Raw genomic sequence first — 20,988 nt, forward strand, 5'->3', positions numbered from 1 at the left:
CGCGTGGGCAGCTCTCTGTGGCGAGGCGCCCCGGGGTCAGCGCGGGGGCTTGTGCCCCGGCGGGTGCCCGAGGGCTCACTCTCAGCGGGCGGGGCGCCACGTGCGGAGCCCGGGGCGCGTCGCTCTGGGGCGGAGCCAGCCCGGGGCCCCAAGCCCCAGGCCGAGCCCAGGCGGGGCCCGCCCCCGACCCCGCCCCCAGCCCGAGCCCGCGCCGCCCGCCGAGCCCGGGAGCCCGAGCCGAGCGGCGGAGCCGAGACGGCGGCGGCGCCCGTGGGATGCGGGGATCGCGCCCCCGGGGCCGCTGAGCCTGCGCCGGGCGCCCCGAGCCCCGCGCCGAGCCGAGTCCGCGCCGAGCCGCAGCCGCCCATCCCGGGGCCCGAGCCGGGGGACCAGCAGGTGAGCGAGCTCCCCCAAGCCCGGCGGCCCCGGCCCTGCCAAAACCCCCTCCGCCTGCCGCCGCCCAACTTTCCTCCCCGAGGGTCGGAGCCTCCAACCCCTGCGCGCCCCCTCCCTTGCCCCGGGTCCACCACCAGCTCCCTCCCCCATCTCTGCCCCTGAGGGTGGGAGGGGGAGAAGAAGGGGCGCAGAGCAGCCTGGCTGGAGGGGATCCCCGGGAGGGAGGCGTCTCTTATCCGCGCGCGCCCCCTCCCCTTCCCTTTCCTTCCGCGTTTCCCAGTGCGCTGTCGAGGGCCGGGGGAGGGGGAGCTGCGGCCCCGGCTTCCCTGCAGACCCTAGCGCAGGATCTGGGAGGGTCTGGAATTGGGACTCGGATTCCCGAAGCCGGAGACCCCAAGGTCAGAGCAACGACTAGGCGCGCAGTGAGTGTGATTCCAGAGAGCGGGGAGCTGACCGAGCCGGGCTAGAAGTGGAGGAAGGGGCCATGCACCCCTTTCTCTGGGCCCAGCGGAGCCGTCCGCTGGGGGTGTCATCTCTGGGATGAGGTCTCTGCCTGTCCTGAAGGGGGACAGATCTCTATGTGCCCTGAAGGGGGAGAGATCTATATTGTGTGTCCTCTCTGCGCTCCCCGATCATGAAGAGATCTCTTTGCCCTCTGACCCCCTAACTGAGAGGAATCTGATCTCTGTGAGTCCTGAAGGAGGACAGATCTTGTGCTCTCAACTGGGGCGATGTCTGTCGGCTGGTATAGAGGAGAGTTCTTTGCCCTCCTCTCCCTGACCCCGGCATATCCATACACCCTGACATGAAGCGGGTTTTCGTTCTCCTTGTTACTTGATCAGCTTTGGTGTTGCCCTGGCAGGAAATGGAGGTGCCTGGCCTTGTGGGGGCTGGAGGTGTGGAGAGTGCTGAGGGGAAAGGGGGATGCTGGGGACAAGGCCCTGGCCATAGGCCTGCCTTGCGAACACCTGTTGGAGGCCAGCGCACAGGCAGATCAGGAAGCCATGGCTGAGGTTGTGGCAGGAGTCTCTCTTTGCTCCTTAGTGCTTTGAGACCAGCGAGGAGGAGGGGGGTTCTGGGTTGGCATTCTGTTCACCTAGCTGTCTCCTCACATCCTGCTGAGACCCCAGGCACCTGCACAGGCAGCTTAGACCCCACGGTGGAGACAGGCACTCCATATGACCCCACCTGCCATAGCATGTCCTCCCTCTCCTTGATTCCTACCATCCCCTCAGGATCCAGAGGGACGCTGAGCAGCAGACGCCCAGGCCATCCGGAGCCCAGGCCCTTGCTGCTGCCCTCAACTCCTCCTGGTCAGAATTGGGCAGGTGCATGTGAGTGGGTGGCAGTGGAGCTGGAAGGTGGAATGAGAGTGGCACAGGCTGATAGTTCAAGCCAGGCCTCAGTCACTGGAACTAAGGGAGGGGAGGGTCAGGGGACAGGCAGAGTACACAATTCAGATTTTTATACTAGAATGTCCAGCCCCTTGCTGAAATGAGCCTCAGTGAACTTTTAACCTAACCCTGTCATCATCACCACATCGTACAGGGGGAGGCTGAGGCTGACAGCAGGTCAAGGACTTAGCCAAGGTCACCTAGAGAGTCAGTGCATTGAGGGCCCCACTCAGGGTGAAGATGCCTTGAGATGTGCATTCTGAAAGCCAAATTGACCTAGGACTGACCAAAGAGAATCTGAGCAGAAAGGGAACTGACCCTGAGGGGCCAAGAACCAGCATGAGCCCAATGTGGCATGAGCATCTGCCGGGCCTTGGAGGTGCTTGGCCCCGACTCAGTGTGGTGATCGAAACTCTTCTGGAAAATTTCCAGGATTGACTCACTCAGCATGAAGATGGAGCTTGGAGGAGTGGTGGGAAGTACCAGAGACAGCTGGGAGTTGGGGAGCACAGGAGGCTGGTGCTCAGGGAATCCAAGGAGAAGGGATACCAGGGGCAGCCCGGGACAGTGTTAAATGGCAATTTCTGTTCTGTTCATAGGAGGCTAGTTCCTGCTGAGCCTTGGAAGGTTACTGGAAAAGTGTGCAATAATAGAAGTGTGTCCCCACAATCCACTCAAAAAAGGAGTGATTGCCTCTGGCTAGGAGAGTCGAGGGTATCCATGTAACAAAAATAACTTTCCATCTGGGTTTTGAAGGATGAATAGGAGTTTTCTAGGTGGAACAGGTACAATCCAGCCATCAGGACCAGCATGTACAAAAGCTCAGAGATGTGAAACAATTGTTCAGTGACCTGTTGAGTCCCCTGGTGTGAGGAAGAGCAGAAGCTAAAGTCAAGGTCACAGTCACGGGGGCTCTTGTGAGCTCCACTCAGGAATTGGGAATTTATCCTCAGTAATGGTACTAAAAATAGCTAACATTCACTGAGTGCTTTCTGCCAGCCAGGCACGGCACTAAGCACTTTCTTTATAAGACTCATCTCACTGACTCCTTTCATCAACCCTGGAAGTAGAGACCATAATGACGACCAGTTTGCAGACGGTGAAACTGAAAGCCCAGAAAGGTTAAGTAACTTTCTCATTGTCAGCATCTCCTAAGTAGCAGGACTTGAGTTTGAGCCCAGGAGTTTATTTATGTGCTTTCCTCTCTACTACCTCTCCAGTGCAGAACATGGGTGCCGTCAAAAGTTTTTCAGTTAAAGGAGAGAGACAAGACAGACAGGTGACCACAGGTGATAGAACCTGTGTCATTCCAACTTCCTTCCTACTAAGGGATATGCCATTCTCCCATCCCCAACTTCAGTCACTCACTAAGTGAGGTTCACTGCCGCCTTATCACACTGTAAGGGGGGGATGGGCAGGTGGGTTGGCAAGCTTGATGCAGAACAGAGGAGAAGTGATGGATGTTTCAGGGTCCTGATCTGAACCTAAATGCTACCAGGAAGATGCTGACATCTGCAGTCAGTGGGAAGGAAGGGTCCAGGGTCCAGGAAAGAGATCTGGGTTGGAGGGCGAAACCTGGAATCTTTCACAGAGGCTGGTCATTGGAGTCATGGCAGTGAATTCGATTGTCCAGTTGAGGGTGGTTCTCAACTCCGGCAATATTAGCATAACTTGGAAAGCTTTTTAAACAAAACAAACCTATGCCGAGGCTCCACCCCCAGAAATTCTAATTCATTTGACTCTGGGGTGAGGCTTGGGCATCAGTAGTTTCGAAAGCACCCAGGAGATCTAATGGGGAGAAGAGGGTTGAGTCTGGAGCCCTGAGGCTCTCCAACAATCGAGGCCAGAGACGTCTGTGAAAAAGGAGGCTGGGAAGGAGCAGTCAGAGAGGTGGGAGGACAGCCAGGAGTGGGAAGTGTCACAGACAATGAGGCGGGTGCGCGTCCCAGGAGTCTCCTGTGTCTGCAGAGAGAGTTAAAAAGATACATTCTGAGGGGTTCATGGATAGATTAAAAAAGAATGCATAATTTAAAAACTAATGTCCATGAGATTGAGCGACAGTGAGGGTGCCGGTGACCCTGACAACAGCAATTTCCCCCTGGGCACCCACAGAATGTGGTGCTGGGTACAGCCAGGTTGTTGATGAATGAGTGAATGAATGAATGAATTGGTGAGAATGGAATCCAGTTTGGAGTGGGTTGAGGAGTAAGCAGGAGGTGAGGACGTGGAGACAGCATGTGTAGACAGCTCTTTCAAAGAGTGATGGTTTAAGAGGGAGGAGAGAGATAGAGGGGAGCTGGCGGTGGGTGGGGGGAGGTCGAGGGAGGGCTGTAGGGAGAGCCTGGAGCGGACACTGTCAGCCTGTGTGTCCGTGTGTCCACATGTGCGTCCATGTGCACATGCTTCTGGGGAGATGCCTTCCCTCACAGGGAGGGCCAGAGGTCTGTGAGTTAAAGGTGTGCCCGTGGGGTCTCAGTTGCTCTGGTTTGTCCAGCGGGTCCATCAGGAAGGCCTGGAGGGAAATGACTCTTCCTATGAAGCTCCGAGGAGGTGATTTTGATGGCAGGAACTGTGATTCCTGCTGGAGGCAGGGGTCAGGAAGGGGAGGGAGGTTTGCTCTGAGGAGAGAGAAGTATTCCAGAAAGCAGTGTTCGGGGACAAAATGAGGTCGTCTGGAGCAGGTATCCAGAAGTAGAGGGGCTGAGCTGAAAGCCCTGTGGCTAAATTCACCAAGGAGACAGAGAGAAGAGAAGGTGAAGCCAGGGGTCAGCCCGTGGAGGGAGACTGGAAGCCACAGGGAGCGGTCCCAGGGACGGCCAGGCTGCAGAGTGAGCCTGGGACTGGATGCCCACTGCCCTCTGCCAGCCCAGACTGGCCTGTGGCCAAGGTCTGAGGCTGAGTTCAGCCTCAGGTGGCCGGGGAGACCTAGATAGGACATTCAGCACCTAATCTATGCCATGGAAGATTCTAGAAGCTATATAATTCAAATACAGTAACTGCACTCATGAAGCTTATGTGCTGTTGGGAAAGACAGACTGGATGCCATGAAACAAGTAGATGCAAAGAGAATTTTAGATGGTGACCAGTGCTATGAAGGAAATAAAACAGGATGATGTGATGGAGAGATGGGAGTGATTCTCAACTGGCCAGTCAGGGAAGGCATCTTGAAGAAGAAGGCTGAACTGAGACCTGAATAAGGAGAAAGAATCAGTCCTGAGGAGGCCTGGGGCAAGAATGTCTTGTATAGAGGGGACTGCCAGTGCAAAGGCCCAGAGGCAGGGCCAAGCTCCTGAGCAGGGCTGGCTGCTGTGGCTGGAGCAGAGAGACTGGGGTGGGGAAGGACAGGTTCCTCGCCTCCGTTCCGCCCCCCACCCTCTCAGCCGTCAGCCCCTTCAGGCTGCTCCTTTACTTCTGCACGGCCCACACCACTCCCCTCGGGCTGGCAGCGGTTCCTGGGGATGACACTATATTTAGACACTTCTCTCCTCTCTCTGTGGGCCTAGAACATACCGTATCTTTTTAAGATGATCAATATGGAATGGGTGCTATTTATAGAGACCCCATGTCAATTCCTGGGGCCTGGGACCCTCAAATGGGAGAGGGAGTTCAGGACCAGGCATTTCGGGGGCAGCCTCCACTGCTGGCACAGCACTGGAGCCATCTGACTCATGGATTCTGAAACTTGTATCACCTTCCCTGCCAGGCCTGCTTCACCACAGCCATAGGCTTGGGAACTTGGATGCCCCACACCTCCCCACCTCCAACTGTATTTCCTGGAAGAGTATCTGGTGTGCCCCAAGCCCAACAGAAAATTTCGTTGTGATTGTTGAAGCCAGAGCCTGATGGGACAGTTTGTCAATCTCTTGTGCATTCCTTGCTCTGTTTACTACTTGGGATAGGCAGAAAAGGACCCTCAGGGCCCCCTGGGTTCACCCCACAGGCCAGAGGGAGGTCTTTCCAGGACAGAGTAAATGCGAGGTTGGAGTTGGGAGCTTAGCCTCCCCAGTGGGAGGTCAGGTGTGGCCCGGAGCCGCCGTCAGGGGAGGCTGCCTGGAGGAGGTGGGATTGGAGCCCAGTCATGGAAGATGTACAGCATTTGGAGAGGTGAAAGGGATCCGATCATGTTTTGGGGCCTGTGGGTGGAAGAATGTTTATGCTCTGAGGCTAGAGTTCTTTCTCCTTCTCTCCTCTTCAGTTTCTCCTCCTGATTAAATCTCCCAGGGAGGCAGTGGAAAGTCACGTCCCCACAGGGGTATTAGTCGAGTGGAAGGACGAAGCTGTTCTCATGGAGTTTGTGTGGGCCCGAGAAGATCCCTCACCCACTTGGAGATCCCGCTGTCATCCTCTCCAAGAGCTTTCACTCCCCTCCTTACAGCCCTGAGAGGCCAAGGGCAAGTGCTGATCACCCCGTAGGCTCAAGGTCACCCAGGCGTGCAGGCAGCACTAAGCCAGAGCCCGTGTCTCCCTGGCCCCACCCGGGCCTTGCTCAGGCAGTCCCAGTGATTTCTGGGAATGGATTTTAAACAGTAGAAAGGCTCTTCCTGGCATCAGGAGGATGGTAAACGCCTTTCTGTCGGGTATTGATTCCTCGAAGACCTGTGTGAAGGAAGGACCTGGCTCAAGAGGCAGGTTTTAGAGGGACAGCAAAGCAGGGAGGGTAATCTGGCTTGAAGCGCCAAATCAGTTCTCAGGCTACATTAGCATCCCTCCATCTGGGCTGGGCTAGAAGGTGCCCTGGAGGACCTAAGACGGGAGCGAAAATCAGACTAAGGGAGGGGCCAGCCCAGCCCAATCAATACTTCCTACATGGCCTAGAAGGTGCCCTGGAGGAAAAATCAGACTAAGGGAGGGGCCAGCCCAGCCCAGTCAATACTTCCTGCATGGCCATCAAAGCCCCGGCCTCACCGACCCAGGCGGATGGCAGGGAAGCGGTCTAAAGAGCCCCTCAGAGCCAAGATACCCGCCCTCTGCTGCCCGGCGCTGCTGCCTGCCTCCGGGCCTATGCCTGGCAGGAATCCCGTCCCCAGGTTCGCTCCTTGCAGGCACCAGGGCTTCACCCAGGCAACGCCCGGCTTGGGTTTGGGTACAGGGAGGCTGAGTGACAAAGGCCTGCCCACCACAGCCGGACTTGGGCAGAAGAAGGCACAGGAGCTCAACTCTGCCACCGTGCTGGGTCACAGGCAGCACAGACTGCCAGTTAAATAAAGCCACAGCGAGTGGATAACAAAACTGGAAACCTAGGGAAAGCCCCCACTCCCTTGCTGGGCCTGGGTGCCTATTAGACATGTAATTTCAGGAAATGTCTGAGGGAAGGAGAGGAAAACAACTCCCTAAGGATTCCGGGGCCAGGGCTGACCGTGACCAGAGATCACTGGACTTCAGGTCCCTTCCAGCCCTCACGTTGTATGATTGAATTAAGGACTTGTCCCCAGATGGGTCACTTGTCTTCACAGTGTATTGCACGAGTAACTTAGGTGGCACTCAGCAACAAATAACAAGTTAAAATGTCAAAAGCATTGAGTTGAGTGAGAACACCTGACACACAAGAGCCCATACAGTATGATTCCATGGATAAGAAGTTCTAGAACAGGCAAGATGAATCCTTGGTGATAGAAGTAGGAGACGTTGACCTGAAAGGGACAGCAGGGAGCCATCATAATTGGGGTAGTAGTTACACAGGGATGTACCTCTGGTAAAACTCATCCAACTGTGCACCTAAAACTGGTGCATTTTCTTGTATATGTGGTATACCTCAATTTAAGAGTATCAAGGGAAAAAAGGGTCACACATTTGGCTGTACTGTGTCGTGGACACTTTGGCGGTGTGGATTTTGTGGATTAGCGGATTGGCTTATCCCTCTGGAGGCTAAATGACCTTATAGCATAGGGCTCCAAGGTTTCTCTGGGGGCATTTCTGTCTCCTTCAGTGCACACAGTGGGTGCCCCATAAATGCCTAGGTCGCCATGGCATCCATGCACAGTTCCCCTTTAGAGCTTTTTTTCCTCCCGGGTATTAAGGAAAGTGAATTGGAAGGAACTGGGTTAGAGAGAGACTTGGGATGCTGATTTCTGTCTCGTGGGCACCTGTGTGCCAAGAGGGTGTTTCCCCGGCCACACGTGGGCACCTTTCTGGTCCAATTGTGTGTATTGTGTGGGTGTAGCTGCTATAGGGTCTGGGGCGGAAGTACCGCAGGGAGACTGAGCCAGCTCTCTCTTCTGGGCTCTGTGGTCTCTGAATAGTAGATATCCAGGTCCCCACCCAGGAGACCCAGGACCTGAGGGCAGTGCTGGCCTTGACTGACAGCTCAGTACAACTCAGCACGTTATAGATCCCTTATGCATGGAGTGGGGGCAAGGGGTGATGAGGAAGACTGGGGCTTGGGGGAAGGGGGTGCCAGGTGCACAGTGGAGGGGACCCTGCATGACCTGGGGAGTTTGCATTTCCTCTGGCCTGGCACCAAAACACGACTGAACACTCAGCAAATTCTCAGATTGATGATAAGGTGGCCATCCATTTCCCAGCCCCCAGTCCTTATTGTGGGGAAGAGGGGATGAAAATGCAGGAGTCTTGGCCTAAATCAGGGCCTGGGTCAAAAGCACCCCCCCCCCTTCTCCTCAGCTCCCATTCTGGAAGGGGGCCTGGTCCCAGGGACTCCCATTTCATCCCTGCCTGGGGAATCACTTCAGCAGAGCAAGCAGGTGGAGTTTTACTGTCAGCTGAATTAGCCTCGGCTTCAGCCTAAGTGTTGGAATAAATGAGATGCAAATGCATGCAAATGAGGGCATCCCCGGCTTCTGGGGTAGGCGTGTTCACCTCTGGGAGAGATGGGAATGATTCTGCAGGACTTCCCCAGATTGCTGGGGGCTGGGATGGCAACTAGAGAAGGAAAGCCCCTTCGTGATGCTCCCGTTCCTGAGCACTGGGCTCCAGACCGACAGGGTTAATGTCTGTGCAGCCTCAAAGGAGTGGAGCCTGCAAGGAGCCGGTTAGCTGAGGCCCTGCATGCACAAGGACATGCCAATGTGCCTTTGATCTGGGAGCAGGGACCTGAATGCACAGGCCACGAGCACCAGCTGGCACCCCTGCTGAGCCTTTGTCCAAACGGTTACCCCAGGAGAGCCAGGACTGTGCAGATAATTGCCTGGGTGGGAGAGATGGCCTGAAACACGCTGTCGACCCCTCCTCTTACCCCCCTCCACTACCATCCCAACCTGTGACTGGAGCCGGCATGGCCACCCACAGCCACTACCAGAAACCAGGGTGGCCAGTTTTGGTCAGCTGAGGAAGGCTTGCAGTCCACCCACCCCACCCCACCCCCACCCCACCCCCACCCCTCCTCCCCTCCGTTTCCTGCTCCCTCCCCTCCGTTTCCTGCTCCCACCCCCAGGCTAGCCTGAGGCCCAGCCCCAAAGCAGGTGGAGTTCTGTAAGGGTTTAGGGCCCAGTTGCTGGAACTCTAGGACAGCACCATTCAATAGAGATATAATTCAATCTATGAATGCAAGTCACATCTGCAATTTAAAATTTTCTAGTAGCCCCATTTTAAAAAGTAAAAAGAAAGAGGTAAAATTAATTTTAACATATTTTATTTAACCCAGTACGCATATCCAAAATGTGATCAGTTTAAATTGTAATTGATATTTAGAAGTCAATAACGAAATAGTTGGCATTCTTTATCGTGTTAAGCTTTCCAGACTGGTGTAGGTATTACAACAGCACGTCTGGACTGACACTAGCCACGTTCCAGGTGTTCACTAGCCATGTGTGCAGAGTGGCTTTCCTGTTGGACAGGGCAGCTCTACCTCACCTGAAGTGGAGAGAAAGCTACAGGGGGGCCATTCTTTCATCTGGCCATGCTTGGGGACATGGGGGAAGGGGCTGGGGGGCGGAGCCTGTCCAGCCAGGCTATGTAATGGGAGGACTAGCCTCAGAGGAGGCCGAAGGGCTGGCTCTTTGGAGCAGGGATCACAGACGTGCTCTGTCCAGGTGGGCCGACCACAGATAGGCCCTGACCCCTCCTCCCCGCTCTCTGTGCCCTCGGAGATGGGAGGTAACGTGGTGCGTGGTTAGGCTCACAGGCCTGGCATCAGATAGACTGAAGCATCCGATTTCCCATTTGCAAAATGGGGATAATAACCTCCCCTCTTCTTAGGAGTCTTGTAAGGATTAAATAAGTTAACCCACACACAGCACTTAGTTTGGTCCCAGGCACATGGTGAGCAAGTGATGCTGCCGGGCTGACAGCAGCTCATGGTAGAGGACACTGAGGTCCACGAAGGGGGATGGGGTGGTAATAACGTTGTCCACGGTCACAGCGTGGTTTAGTGGCTGGGCAGTAGGCACTTATTCATTCATTCATTCATTCATTCATTCATTTATTCATTCACTAGGCACTTCTTTGGGGCCAGGCTGTGCTTTGGGAGCTCAGGCCACAGCCAAAGGGAGAAGCAGATGTGGAAGCAAATTACTCCACCCTGTGTTGAAGCCACTATGGGAAGGCAGTGGGCCAGGAACACAGAGAAGGGAAGGGCCTGCCCGGCAGGGAGGACTGGTGTAGGCAGCGAGGACGGGTTTTCAGAGAAGGGTCTCCTGAACTGGATTTCTTAGGAGAAAACAGTGACAGCAGCAGCCACGGTGATTATAGCAACTGGCATTCACTGAACATGTCCTGTTTGCCAAGCACGTGCAACTGTTAACACGCTCATGCCCCAGAACAGCCCTGTGGAAAAAGTACTGTTATTGACCCCATTTTACATATAGGAAAACTGAGGTGAAGAACCATCAATTCACTTGCCCGAGAATGCATAAGTGGCCAGGAGCCAGATTCACACGGACAGTCCAGCTTCCAAGACACAGCCCCTGTCCCACACAGGACCAGGAAGTCTTCCAGAGACAGAGGGGCGAGCAGACCTGGACACATGGCTGGGTTCCCTGGCCCAGGGCATTTCTTCATGGCCAGTCTCAACAAAACCGAGGAGGTTTTCTTACAAGCCACCACAGAGTCTCTTTGTGGTGACTCTTCCTCCTTTCCCCGTCATCACCTGTTGATTTGGGATTCATCACCTGGGGAAAAAAAATATTCTAGGAAGACATTTTTAGGGCCGTGTCCACGGTGGGCACTGATTAAAGGTTCATTGAATCATTCAACGAATAAAATGAGACTGTAGGTTGTGGTGTTAACTCAAGGAAGCAATGAAGTTGCTCCTGGTCCCCTTAGCTCCACCTGCAAGGGGTGCGCTCCTGCTTCAGGGCGACGCACACCCTCTCCCTGAACCTTCGGGACCAAGGGGCAGCAGAAAGGGCCAGGGCACAGGTGGGACTAGTGCCCAGGGGGGTGGGTGCCCCAGTCCAAGGTTAGCTGGACTGCAGGGCGGGAAGGAAGCATCCAGAGCAGAGGAAGGTGGCAGAGATTTTCTAGGAAGCCCGGGAACCACTTCCACAGAGCGCTTTGCATACATTTACATGGCAAAGAATATTCTTTGCCTTTTGTGTTCCAGAGGCTCCGATTCCAAGGCGACCAAAATGCCAGACGACTGACGTGACTCAGGAGCTGGAGTGTGCCTGCCTTCAGGATCCAGGAGGGGAGTGGGCAGGAAGGGGCTGCAGGGAGGGGTTAGGCTGGAGTCGGCTCCCTCCTCACCCCAGGGATGACCAACCATCCTGGTTTGTCCAGAACTGAAGGGTATTTCGGGACTCAGGAATTTTAGTGCTAAAACTAGGGAAGTCCTGTGCGTCCCTCCTCCACCCTGACAGTACATGGCTGCACTGCGGGCTGCCAGGCTGTCATGTCCTGTGTCAGGACATTGTAGCCACCATTGATTGAGCACCAGCTGTGTGCCCTGTGCTTTCAGGAAATCTTCCTTTGCGAAGAGACAAAAAGAGGAGACAGTCCAGGGGGGGTCCAGTTTCTGGTGTCAACAGTCAATATTCTCTCCCTACTGCATCCGCGCCCTGATGTGAATTCTCATACTTACAGGCCAGTGACTCAGAGGACAGGAGACCCAAGAGCTCAGTCTCCTGGCCCAGAGGAGGGGGGGTCGGTGTGGTTGGACAGTCAGAGAGGAGAGGTGGGAAGAAGGATGTCAGGAGGAACCAGTTTGAAAAGGGAGGTTCACAGTTTGCTCCCAATAACTTTCAGGAGCCAGCCAAACTTAGGGAGAGATGCACCCAATAACAACGTTAATGAACTTGGCACAGGATGGAGTAGGGGATCCCTAGAGCTTGAGTGATGCTGATAGGACAGAGGAAACTGGCCTGGGAAGAGGGATCAGCTGGAAGGAGCTGTCCCAGCCTGAGGAGCAGGGGTAAGGCTGGTGCAGGTAGAGAAGCTGGTGCAGATGGAAAGACTGTTGTAAGTAGAGAAGCTGGTGCAGGTGGAGAAGCTGGTGCAGGTGGAGAAGCTGGTGCAGATGGAAAGGCTGTTGTAGGTAGAGAAGCTAGTACAGATAGAGAAGCTGGTGCAGGTGGAGAAGCTGCTACAGGTGGAGAAGCTGGTAGAGATGGAGAAGCTGGTGCAGGTGGAGAAGCTGTCCTGGGTGAGGGTGAGTCATAGTGTGCCAGCATCTAGAAGAATAGCTGTGATCTTTGAATCAAATCAGGTTCAGGCCCTTCTATATGTTGCAACTGTGCGAGACAGAGGCCCCCTGCACTTCCCCAGCCCGAGTGGGTCCTCCCCAAAAAGCTGGGGGCCCACCCTCCTAGGACTGAGGAGTATGGTTGAACCTGAGTCTGGAGTGTTCTTGGATCTACCCGACCTCTGCTCATCCTGGCATTGTCAGAAACCTTGCAGCCAGAGCTCAGCCTGTCTCAGCCTCAGCAGGGCGGGGGCCATGAGCTGCTGAAGAAAGGGCAGGGCCAGAGCCAGGTGCAGGCAGCGGGGGAACAAGGGAGAAAACGGATCCTACCCGCCTACAGTGAGCCGCCTGTGGGGGACTGGAGACAAAGGATGCTCCTGTCAGGTTTACTTTGGAACCTGAAGCTGCCTGGCTGCTCTGGAGTCTGGTTTCACAAACCACTGAGCCCAAAGGTTTGGGTGCCCTGCTGGAGGCCAGGGTGGGCCTAATAAGTGTTGTAATTGTGAAGTAGAGTTGGCATTCATGATATTCGAGATATCTACAGCCCCTGTAATGAGAGAGGGAAATATCTGCATTTCTGTTGGTCACAGGTACTGCTAACACTTCCGTTTGGCTGCGTACATTCATAGTGGAAGGAAATGTTCGATAATTTCAGGTAGAGGTTAATAAGAATGAGATGCAATTTCCTCCTGAATTTTTCCCCCTCCCCCAAAGAGGTCTGTAAGTTGTCCCTAAACCACAAGGACAAGCAAAGCTAATGTCCTGACTGTTGGCCATGGGGAGAGTGGTTATCCAGTTGGAGACTGGAGGGGACCCTCAGTTAGAGGAACTGGAAATGATCTATTTCTCTACCTGGGTGCTAGCTACCAGTTGAGTTCAGTTTGTGGAAATTCATTCACCTGTGTGTACACTTAGGATATGGGCACCAATCTGTATGAACAGTTGATTTCAATACAGATTTTCAAGGTGCTTTTACTAGAACAGATGTATATGCAAGTGCAGGCTTGCCTGCACACACACAGACCCCACGCACACCACACAGACACCGGTATGTACCGGTGAAGCCTCCGTAGGTCCATGGCCATACACGTGTCTCCAGAACCCTTGCAGGCATGTGGACACAGATGGATACAGTGAGACAGAGAACACTATTTTTAGGAAATAATTCCAAGCAAGAGAGGAGGCTTCCTGATTCACAGGACTAGTGATTGCTCACAGTGGAGAGGATTGCCCTGCAAGGGCTGCTGCCATCCTGGCTGGCTTATTGTTGTTGCTGGGTTTTTGGGTTTTTTTTAATAAAAAGAATAGTGACTTTATTGTTTTTGTAAAAATAATACAAGACCATCATAAATAATTCAAGAACTGAAGAAAAGCACAAAGGAGAAAGTTTCAAATTACCCAAATGTCCCCCAGCCAAGGGAAAAAAAAAATCACCATTCACGTTTGGGGACGAGTTCTGTGTTCACTTAAAAATGGAAGGGGACAGGCTTTTATAAAACGGGAACCTCCTCCCTCACCTGCTCTTTTTTAAACAAAGATGTTTAACTTTACTTGAATGAAACAGAAGAACCAGGGGCAGTGGTTCTGAAAGTGTGCGTCCTGGGCCCTCTCTCCTCTGGCTTCTTCACACATTCCGTGTGCACTTCCCCAGGGACCGGAGGTGCCCTTCTGAGACCTGGTTGTGTTGTGTTTGCTTATTGTTTACCTGTTACCTGGCCAGGTACCTACTTCAAGGTGCTTAGGGCCTGGGCCCTCTGCAGGGTATGAGCAGGGGTCGGGGTGGCAGCCACTCCTTGGGGTCATTTGTGACGTGTTCCCTAGGAGTAAGATCAAGGCAAGGCTGGTCTTTGACGGAAAGGGATTCTGTGCTGGCAGAGATGGCCAACAGGTGCCTGGCCAGCCCCGGGTTTGATGTGGTAATTAGTGACACTGCCTCCCTCTCCGAGTGCGTCCCGGTCAGGAGCTATGCCGACCACATCCTGTTTTGGTGGGGCAGTTGGCACATTCTCCAGACTCTGTGTCATAATCAGAGTCTGTTCACACCAAGTCCTGGATCATCTGAGGCGACCGGGGGCCACATGCTCCCGGGGTGGCGTCACATGTGTGTGCCGGCTAGACGTCCTAGTGGAGGCGCGGTCACTGTTTTCTGGTTCTGCTGTTACTCGGGGTGGGTCGTCGTTTGTTCAAACCAGGGGAGGGGAGTGAGTGGAGGCATCAGGAGTCTGGGATGCTCCGACAGCGTTTCCCATCTCTGGAAGGATGCCTCACTCTGGGGATTTCTTTGAGAGCCTCTCTGGGGGTTCTGCTGCAGCTGTGTATACCAGAGCGCCAACATCTGGATGACACCTGCAAAGCTGTTACCCAGCTGTTTCCCCAAACCTGCAGGATTTGCCTGGGTCTCAGTCAGCAGATCCAGATGCCCCATCAGTTGCCAGATGTTGGCGCCTCCGTGCCCCAGGTGAAGTCTGGGCACCACCCCCTCCCACACAGGCACATGGTGCTGTGGGAAGACCAGACAGAGTGCCCCCCACCCTCTGGCCCAGAGTTTGGGCATTGGCCCAGGAGGCCTCTGATCCCCCCAGAGGGCCTCAGGGTTTCCTTAGAGGAGATAAGCTGAGAGGAAGCACTGGGTAGCTTCTAATGCCCTTGCCCCTCATTTGTTTGTTCAGGACTAGCCCTGCCAGAGGTCTGGAATAAAATGATGACAGGGCCCCTCCGCATCAGCCCAGGGTGGGTTGGCACTAGTTGTGAGAAGTGTCTCAGAGAGGGCTTGGTTAAGGAACCAGCTAGTGTGAGTGCTTCCTTTTGTACTGAGTGGGGCAGAAGGAAGGTTCCCCAGTGACCCAGTCTCTCGTGCCTACTTGCGTTCAGATGTGCTCGTTGGGATGGGAAAGGGAGGAGTGACCCTCCTGCCGGTCCCCACGCACACCCCGCAGCCTGGAGGGCTCTGGGTTTACCTAGGCTGGCATCTGCCAGGTGTGCCTGTGGCAAGGTGGGGAACCTGTGGTCTGGGAGCATCTTTGCTGGTCCTTCCCTCCACCCGCACAGCCACTCCCCGCTGGGCACAGCATCAGCCCCGGTGTCTGTGTCTTCCAGCTTCCCCACAGGCAGCGTGAGGACAGCCTGTGCCCCAGAAGCAGGATGAGAAGATGGCAGACTTCCTGTTACCTCGGGGCACCAGCAGCTTCCGCAGGTTCACCCGGGAGTCCCTGGCGGCCATCGAGAAGCGCATGGCGGAGAAGCAGGCCCGAGGCTCGGCCACCTCGCAGGAGAGCCGAGACGGGCTGCCTGAGGAGGAGGCTCCCGGGCCCCAGCTGGACCTGCAGGCCTCCAAAAAGCTGCCGGATCTCTATGGCAACCCGCCCCGAGAGCTTATCGGGGAGCCCCTGGAGGACCTGGACCCCTTCTACAGCACCCAGAAGGTGACTGACGCCACCCCTTCTACGCTTGCCTGAAGCTCCCCTGTCAACTCGGCAGACAGGAGAGGGCCTCGCCTCCACGCAGGGCTCTGTTTGGGGCCGGCTTCCCTGGGCTTTGGGGGAGTGAGTCATTGGTGATCTATATTCCAATCACCTTAACTTTGGTGTTGTGGAGTAAAGGGCCACAATTATGCAGCCTGAGATGGTTTCGTATTATGAAAGAAATAGCAGGCAGCCACAGTTGAAATCTTGCCTCCTTGCGGAATATCTACTTTGCGAATCATCTGTGGTTAGATTTTCACCCCGGAGGACTCCCCTGTCCCATGGTGTGTGTGAATTGGAGTTGGGCACTGAGTCCTGTCCTGAGTTGAGTTTGGGCCCCAGAGCACAGCATGTGATCCCTTCTGTTCATCAGGGGTGGCATGTAGCCCCCACCCCCTGCCCCAGAGAATCTGCTGGCTGTTGGCTGTGTCCGGGTGGCTCAGGCTGGGGCCCACGGCAGCAGCGTCCTAGGCCTTGTGGGCCGGCAGTGGGACTGTGACGGCCGTGGGAAATCTGAGAGGGGTGGGGAGGGGGTTGCTCTGCTATTGTCCCCACTGAGTGTAGGGAGAGGAAGTGGCTTTTGTCCACGAGACAGGGTAACTCAAACTTCCTCCAGCACAGATTTCTACCCAGGAGGTAAATCCCCTGTCTGGGTCCCCTGCCCTGCCCTCTTGGGACTATGTGCCCAGCCCTGCACATGTGGTCAGACCAGGAGCACACAGGGCTCCTGCAGAGGCCTGGTCCCCACCACAGCTGCCCATACTTCGGGCCTCACTGCTGGAGGAGGAAGGCAGCTTTGAATCTGGGGGAGGCCTTTCCCCAGAAGGCTGGGTCCAAAGAGGTTGGTTCCTGCCCACATCTCTCCGGTCAGTACCAGGGCTGGGGAAGCACTGAGGGCAGATAGGGTTGGTGTTCCCAGGGTGAATGTGAGCACCCGGTGGGTATGAGTGTGTGTGTCAGGGTCGCCAGGCACCTCAGTGTGTGTCACTGGGCTTTGAGACTGCATTGAGGGTGGGCGTGGGCACGACTGTCTCTGTGTGCATGCACGTGTGAGTGGGTGGGTAGGGGAAGCCAGGCTATATGCACAGATGGGAGATGGGACCTTGAACTTGGTCCTGCTTTCCCCCGGTTCAAGTGACTCAAGCAGGGTTGAGGTCAGGGGCTGTGGCCACAGTTGGTGTTAGAGTTAGACTGGACACTGGGATTAGTCAGGATGGGTGGGTCTAGGTTATGGTTGGTCAGAGCTGGAAGTAAGAATTAGGGTCAGGGTTAAGGCCACAGCTGGGAACGAGCCAAGGTTTGAGTGGCAAATCAAAGTGGCGGTGAGTTTGGAGTTAGCTGGGACAGGCAGGAGTCATGGCAGGGGGACCTAACTGAGCGTGGAGCCAGGGCTGGGCCAGGCTCTTCAGGGCTGGTGGCAGTTGAGCTTGGAAGGAGTCAGGGACACTCTCCCTCCTGTCCCTGTGACTGGGGACACTTGAGCAGTGGCCCCAGGTAGGATTCTGGTCTCTAACCTGTCTCTCCTTGCTGACCCCTGGCCACACTTCCTGCAGTCCTAGGGGGTGACGCAGGCACCACAGCAGAACTTTCGGTCCTCATCCATCTGGTCACCTTGTCTCCTAGGCCCAGATTAAATAGAACCTTATCTCACCAGCTCAGCTCTGGGAGAAGCACAGCCCCGGAGCCGTGCTACCTCTGCTGCGCCCGCCAGAGCCTGGGCATGGGGGATAGACCGCTGTCCTCAAGGGCGACGTCCAGCTCAAACGTCCGCTTGATGTGCATGTGGCTCAGCCTCCAGCATTCACTGTCCACTCCCATGTATCTTCTGGAAGTCTGGGGAGTGGGTTTACCCCAGGCTGCCCATGATCCTCTGGGGGAGGCACTAGGTCATGTCCTCTGGGTTGGATGGGGCTCCATCTGTCCTGGACTCCAGGAGACAGAGTCCCAGGGAAAGCGTCTCTCTCCTGGGCTGCGGTCTGTATTTTCCTCATCCCCACGCCTCACTCATTAGTCCTCCCTGCTGACCCAGCTCCCTCAACAGGCCCTCACTCCTCAGAGGGCCCGGTGGGGAAGTGCACAGGGGTCAGAATGGAGAGGGAAAGCAGGGGGCCTTGGCTGGGTCCCGGCCTTGGCCGTGACAGCAGCTTGGCTCAGATCAAGAAAGGCCCCTTCTTTTTGGGACTGTAATTTTGAAATGAAACTAAATCCCACCCAACCTGATATTCCCCAATCTTTCATAATCCCCGATCTCGTTCCACCCCAGCCGTGGGCAACCTAGAGAGGGTCCATCAACCTGCCGAATGTGCTGGCTTCCTTCTACCCGCTGCACCCTCCCTCAGACCCTCCCTTCTTCTCCCTCTGCCCGTCAGCTAGAGTTCTGGAGCTCTGAGCCAACAGCTGCCCCTACCCAAAGCCTCTCTCAGTAAGGGCCTAGGGACTGCCACCCAACCTAAAGCAGCTCTCTGTCCACAGACCTTCATCGTACTGAATAAAGGCAAGACCATCTTCCGGTTCAGTGCCACCAACGCCTTGTATGTCCTCAGCCCCTTCCACCCCATTCGGAGAGTGGCCGTGAAGATTCTGGTTCATTCATATCCTTTGCAGTCAGTCCCTGCCTTGTGTACCCACTGGGTCCCACACAGCAGGTGGGCAGGGTGTTTTGGGCTGAGGGTGGTGCTGATTCCTGGTCGGTCCTCACTGATGGCAGGCAGTGGTCACCACCTGGTTGGAAATCAGTTGGAAATCAGTTGGAAATCAGCTGGTTGGAAATCAGTCTCTCGGACCCCATCCCAGACCTGCTGAATCCATACCTGCAGTTTAACAAGATCCCAGGGGATTGCAGACATATGAAAATTTGGGAAATTCTGCCCTGATTCTTCAGGAGAGAAATGTCCTAAAAGCTAAGCTGTTGAGGATCCCAGAAGAAATGAGGCTGGTCTGTGCCCCCTGGCTCTGATCCTGGCTCCACGGGTCTCCTCTCACCGCAAGCCCTCGGCCGGGCACCGCCCCACCCACTCGCCGGGACCTCAGGCAGGTCGCCGGGGCTCAGCCTCCAATTTATTCACACGTGGGCCTCTTTCGAGGGAGGCAACACTTGCTTTTTGATTAGGTGTTGACAAAATGTTTGCAGTTTCAGAGTATCTCAGAGAACTCTGGTTAGCATCAAATTATATAAACCACAGCCTGAAAACGCTGGAGGCTGCAGGGAGGAGCAGTGGAATAAGGAGTGGGTACCGGTCTTCGGGCCCTAGGAGGCCCCATCCAGGCCGAGCACAGGACAGGGAGATAGCTGTTCTCTGGACTTCAGGAAAGGGGCCCCGCCAATGGAGCCTCTCAGGAAGGGCAGGTGTCTGGCCGTGGAGTCAGAGGTGTCTGTGTTTCACTGTAATGGCCTGGGCAGCCTTGCTTCAGCTGCAGCTGGCCTGGTTGTTAATTGAATCAATGCTGCTGGGCTCAGCAGTGTGATTAGTGGTGAGGTTGGCAGGCTGGCCCAAGAGAGCTCCCCAAGGTCCCCCCTCAGTTTCCACTCTGGGTGACCTTTTCTGAGGCCAAGGCAAAGGCCTCACCCATTAACCTCTGGGCAGGGCAGGAGGCTCTGAGTAACTGAGATAGATGCTGACAGCTTGGGGGCCTTTCCTGTCCAGGCAGGGGTGAGGGGTGCTCCTTCCCGGCTCCGCTGTCTGCCCACCTGTGTCCCAGTGCCTGATCCCAACCCCCAGGGCCAGTCCCGGGGGCTCTGGACTCCATTTGTTCTCTGCCTGCAGACCCTCTCCAGCCCCCTCCCGCTTGCTCCTGTCTTTCTCGTGGGGATCCTGAGACAGGTAGGTTCAGGGAAACCCTCCCACACAGGCCATGGCTGTGGCATCAGCAGGGTGGTCTCTAGGGTGGGCAGACACTGTGGGGAAGGGCTGTATACAGGGGGCAACCTGCCATTCACAGCTGCATCTTAACTTTGGGTTGCAAGGGTGGTTCTAGGTTTAATTTTGAGTCATTCTGTGACTATTTCCCAGCTTCCTGTAGGTGCCAGGCACGTTGTTTATCAAGCTGAATAAGACCCTGTCCTTGCCCTTTGGGAATTTTACAGCCCCCAAGAGTGGTTAGACAGGCACGCGAGTAGTTGTCCTTCCTGCTGGCATTGTGTGGGCTCAGCCTGGCGAGAGCGGTGCAGCAGGAGGAACGGCCAGCCTTCTTCTTGCTCTGAGCCTGTCTCCCGCCTCACTCCAAGGGCGTGGCCTCCCTGAAAGCACACTCCGGCTTCCACCTGGGGCTTCTTCTCCAGGTACCTAGCCAACCCTGCTCTGTTTGGCAGCCCCTGGAGATGCAACGGCAGCCCCTGGAGATGCAGTGGCAGCCCCAGGGTTCCTACCAGGCTGGGCTACAGGCCGGCTGAGGCCAGGGAGGCAGGTGGGCACGGGAGGTGGTGGGGGCAGTGGAACCCCTGGCCTGTCCAGAGCGTCCACCGAGCCATGGTTCTGAGGCTGTGAGGAGCTGGTTCCACCTGGCAGGGCCCGCCTGGCCCTGAGGCCTGTGAGGTGGACCTTGTCCCCAAGGACAGCTGCCCCAGGGAAGTGGCTCTGCATCAGGGAGGCCCTGGGCTAGGCTCCGAGCGGCAGCCTTGAGGCTCCGCTGCCTGGAGATGGGAGCACGCTGCTGGTCTTCAACAGCACCCCTTAGTGGGCTCAGAGGACACTGAGGGAGAGGAAGGGGCCTGGACTTTGTGTCCTGTGTCTTTGAGCCCTGTCATCACAATGTGGGACACTGAGCAGCAGCAGTCAGCATCACTGGGATCTTCTAGGAATTGCCAAATCTCTGGCCCCACCTCAGAAACCGTATTTTAGGAAGGTCTCCACAATTTGTGTGCGTGCTGCTCTAAGGCAAATGTTTCCAAATGTCCGTCTGTGAGTGGCACCTGGGAAGTTTGTTAAAAATGCAGAGTCCTAGCCCTTTCCAGACCAGAATCGCCAGTGTAAGGTCTAGAAATTTACCAGCTTTCCATTCATTTCTGTAGTTTTTTTTAAAATCGAGATATAGTTCACATACTGTAAAATTTACCATTTAAAGTGTACAATTCAGTGTACTTTAGTATATTCATAAGATTGTGCAACCACCGCCACTAATTCCAAAACATTTTTATCCCCCTAGAAAGAAACCTCGTGCCCATTAC

The 20,988-nt window shown here is 55.3% G+C and overlaps 1 protein-coding gene across 1 annotated transcript in view; it reads left to right on the plus strand.

The window, feature by feature from the left end:
- Positions 1 to 308: 308 nt before the first annotated feature.
- The window catches only part of SCN5A (sodium voltage-gated channel alpha subunit 5), a 100,476-nt gene continuing 79,796 nt past the window's right edge, over positions 309 to 20,988 (plus strand). Inside the window, exons 1-3 of the mRNA XM_031469975.2 lie at positions 309 to 396; positions 15,460 to 15,785; positions 18,297 to 18,415. Of these exons, the coding sequence (XP_031325835.2) occupies positions 15,513 to 15,785; positions 18,297 to 18,415 (392 nt within the window). The 5' untranslated portion in view covers positions 309 to 396; positions 15,460 to 15,512. The remainder of the gene's footprint in view (positions 397 to 15,459; positions 15,786 to 18,296; positions 18,416 to 20,988) is intronic.

The sequence above is a fragment of the Camelus dromedarius genome, chromosome 17 (assembly GCF_036321535.1).
Source record: "Camelus dromedarius isolate mCamDro1 chromosome 17, mCamDro1.pat, whole genome shotgun sequence".
NCBI classification, from domain to species: domain Eukaryota; kingdom Metazoa; phylum Chordata; class Mammalia; order Artiodactyla; family Camelidae; genus Camelus; species Camelus dromedarius.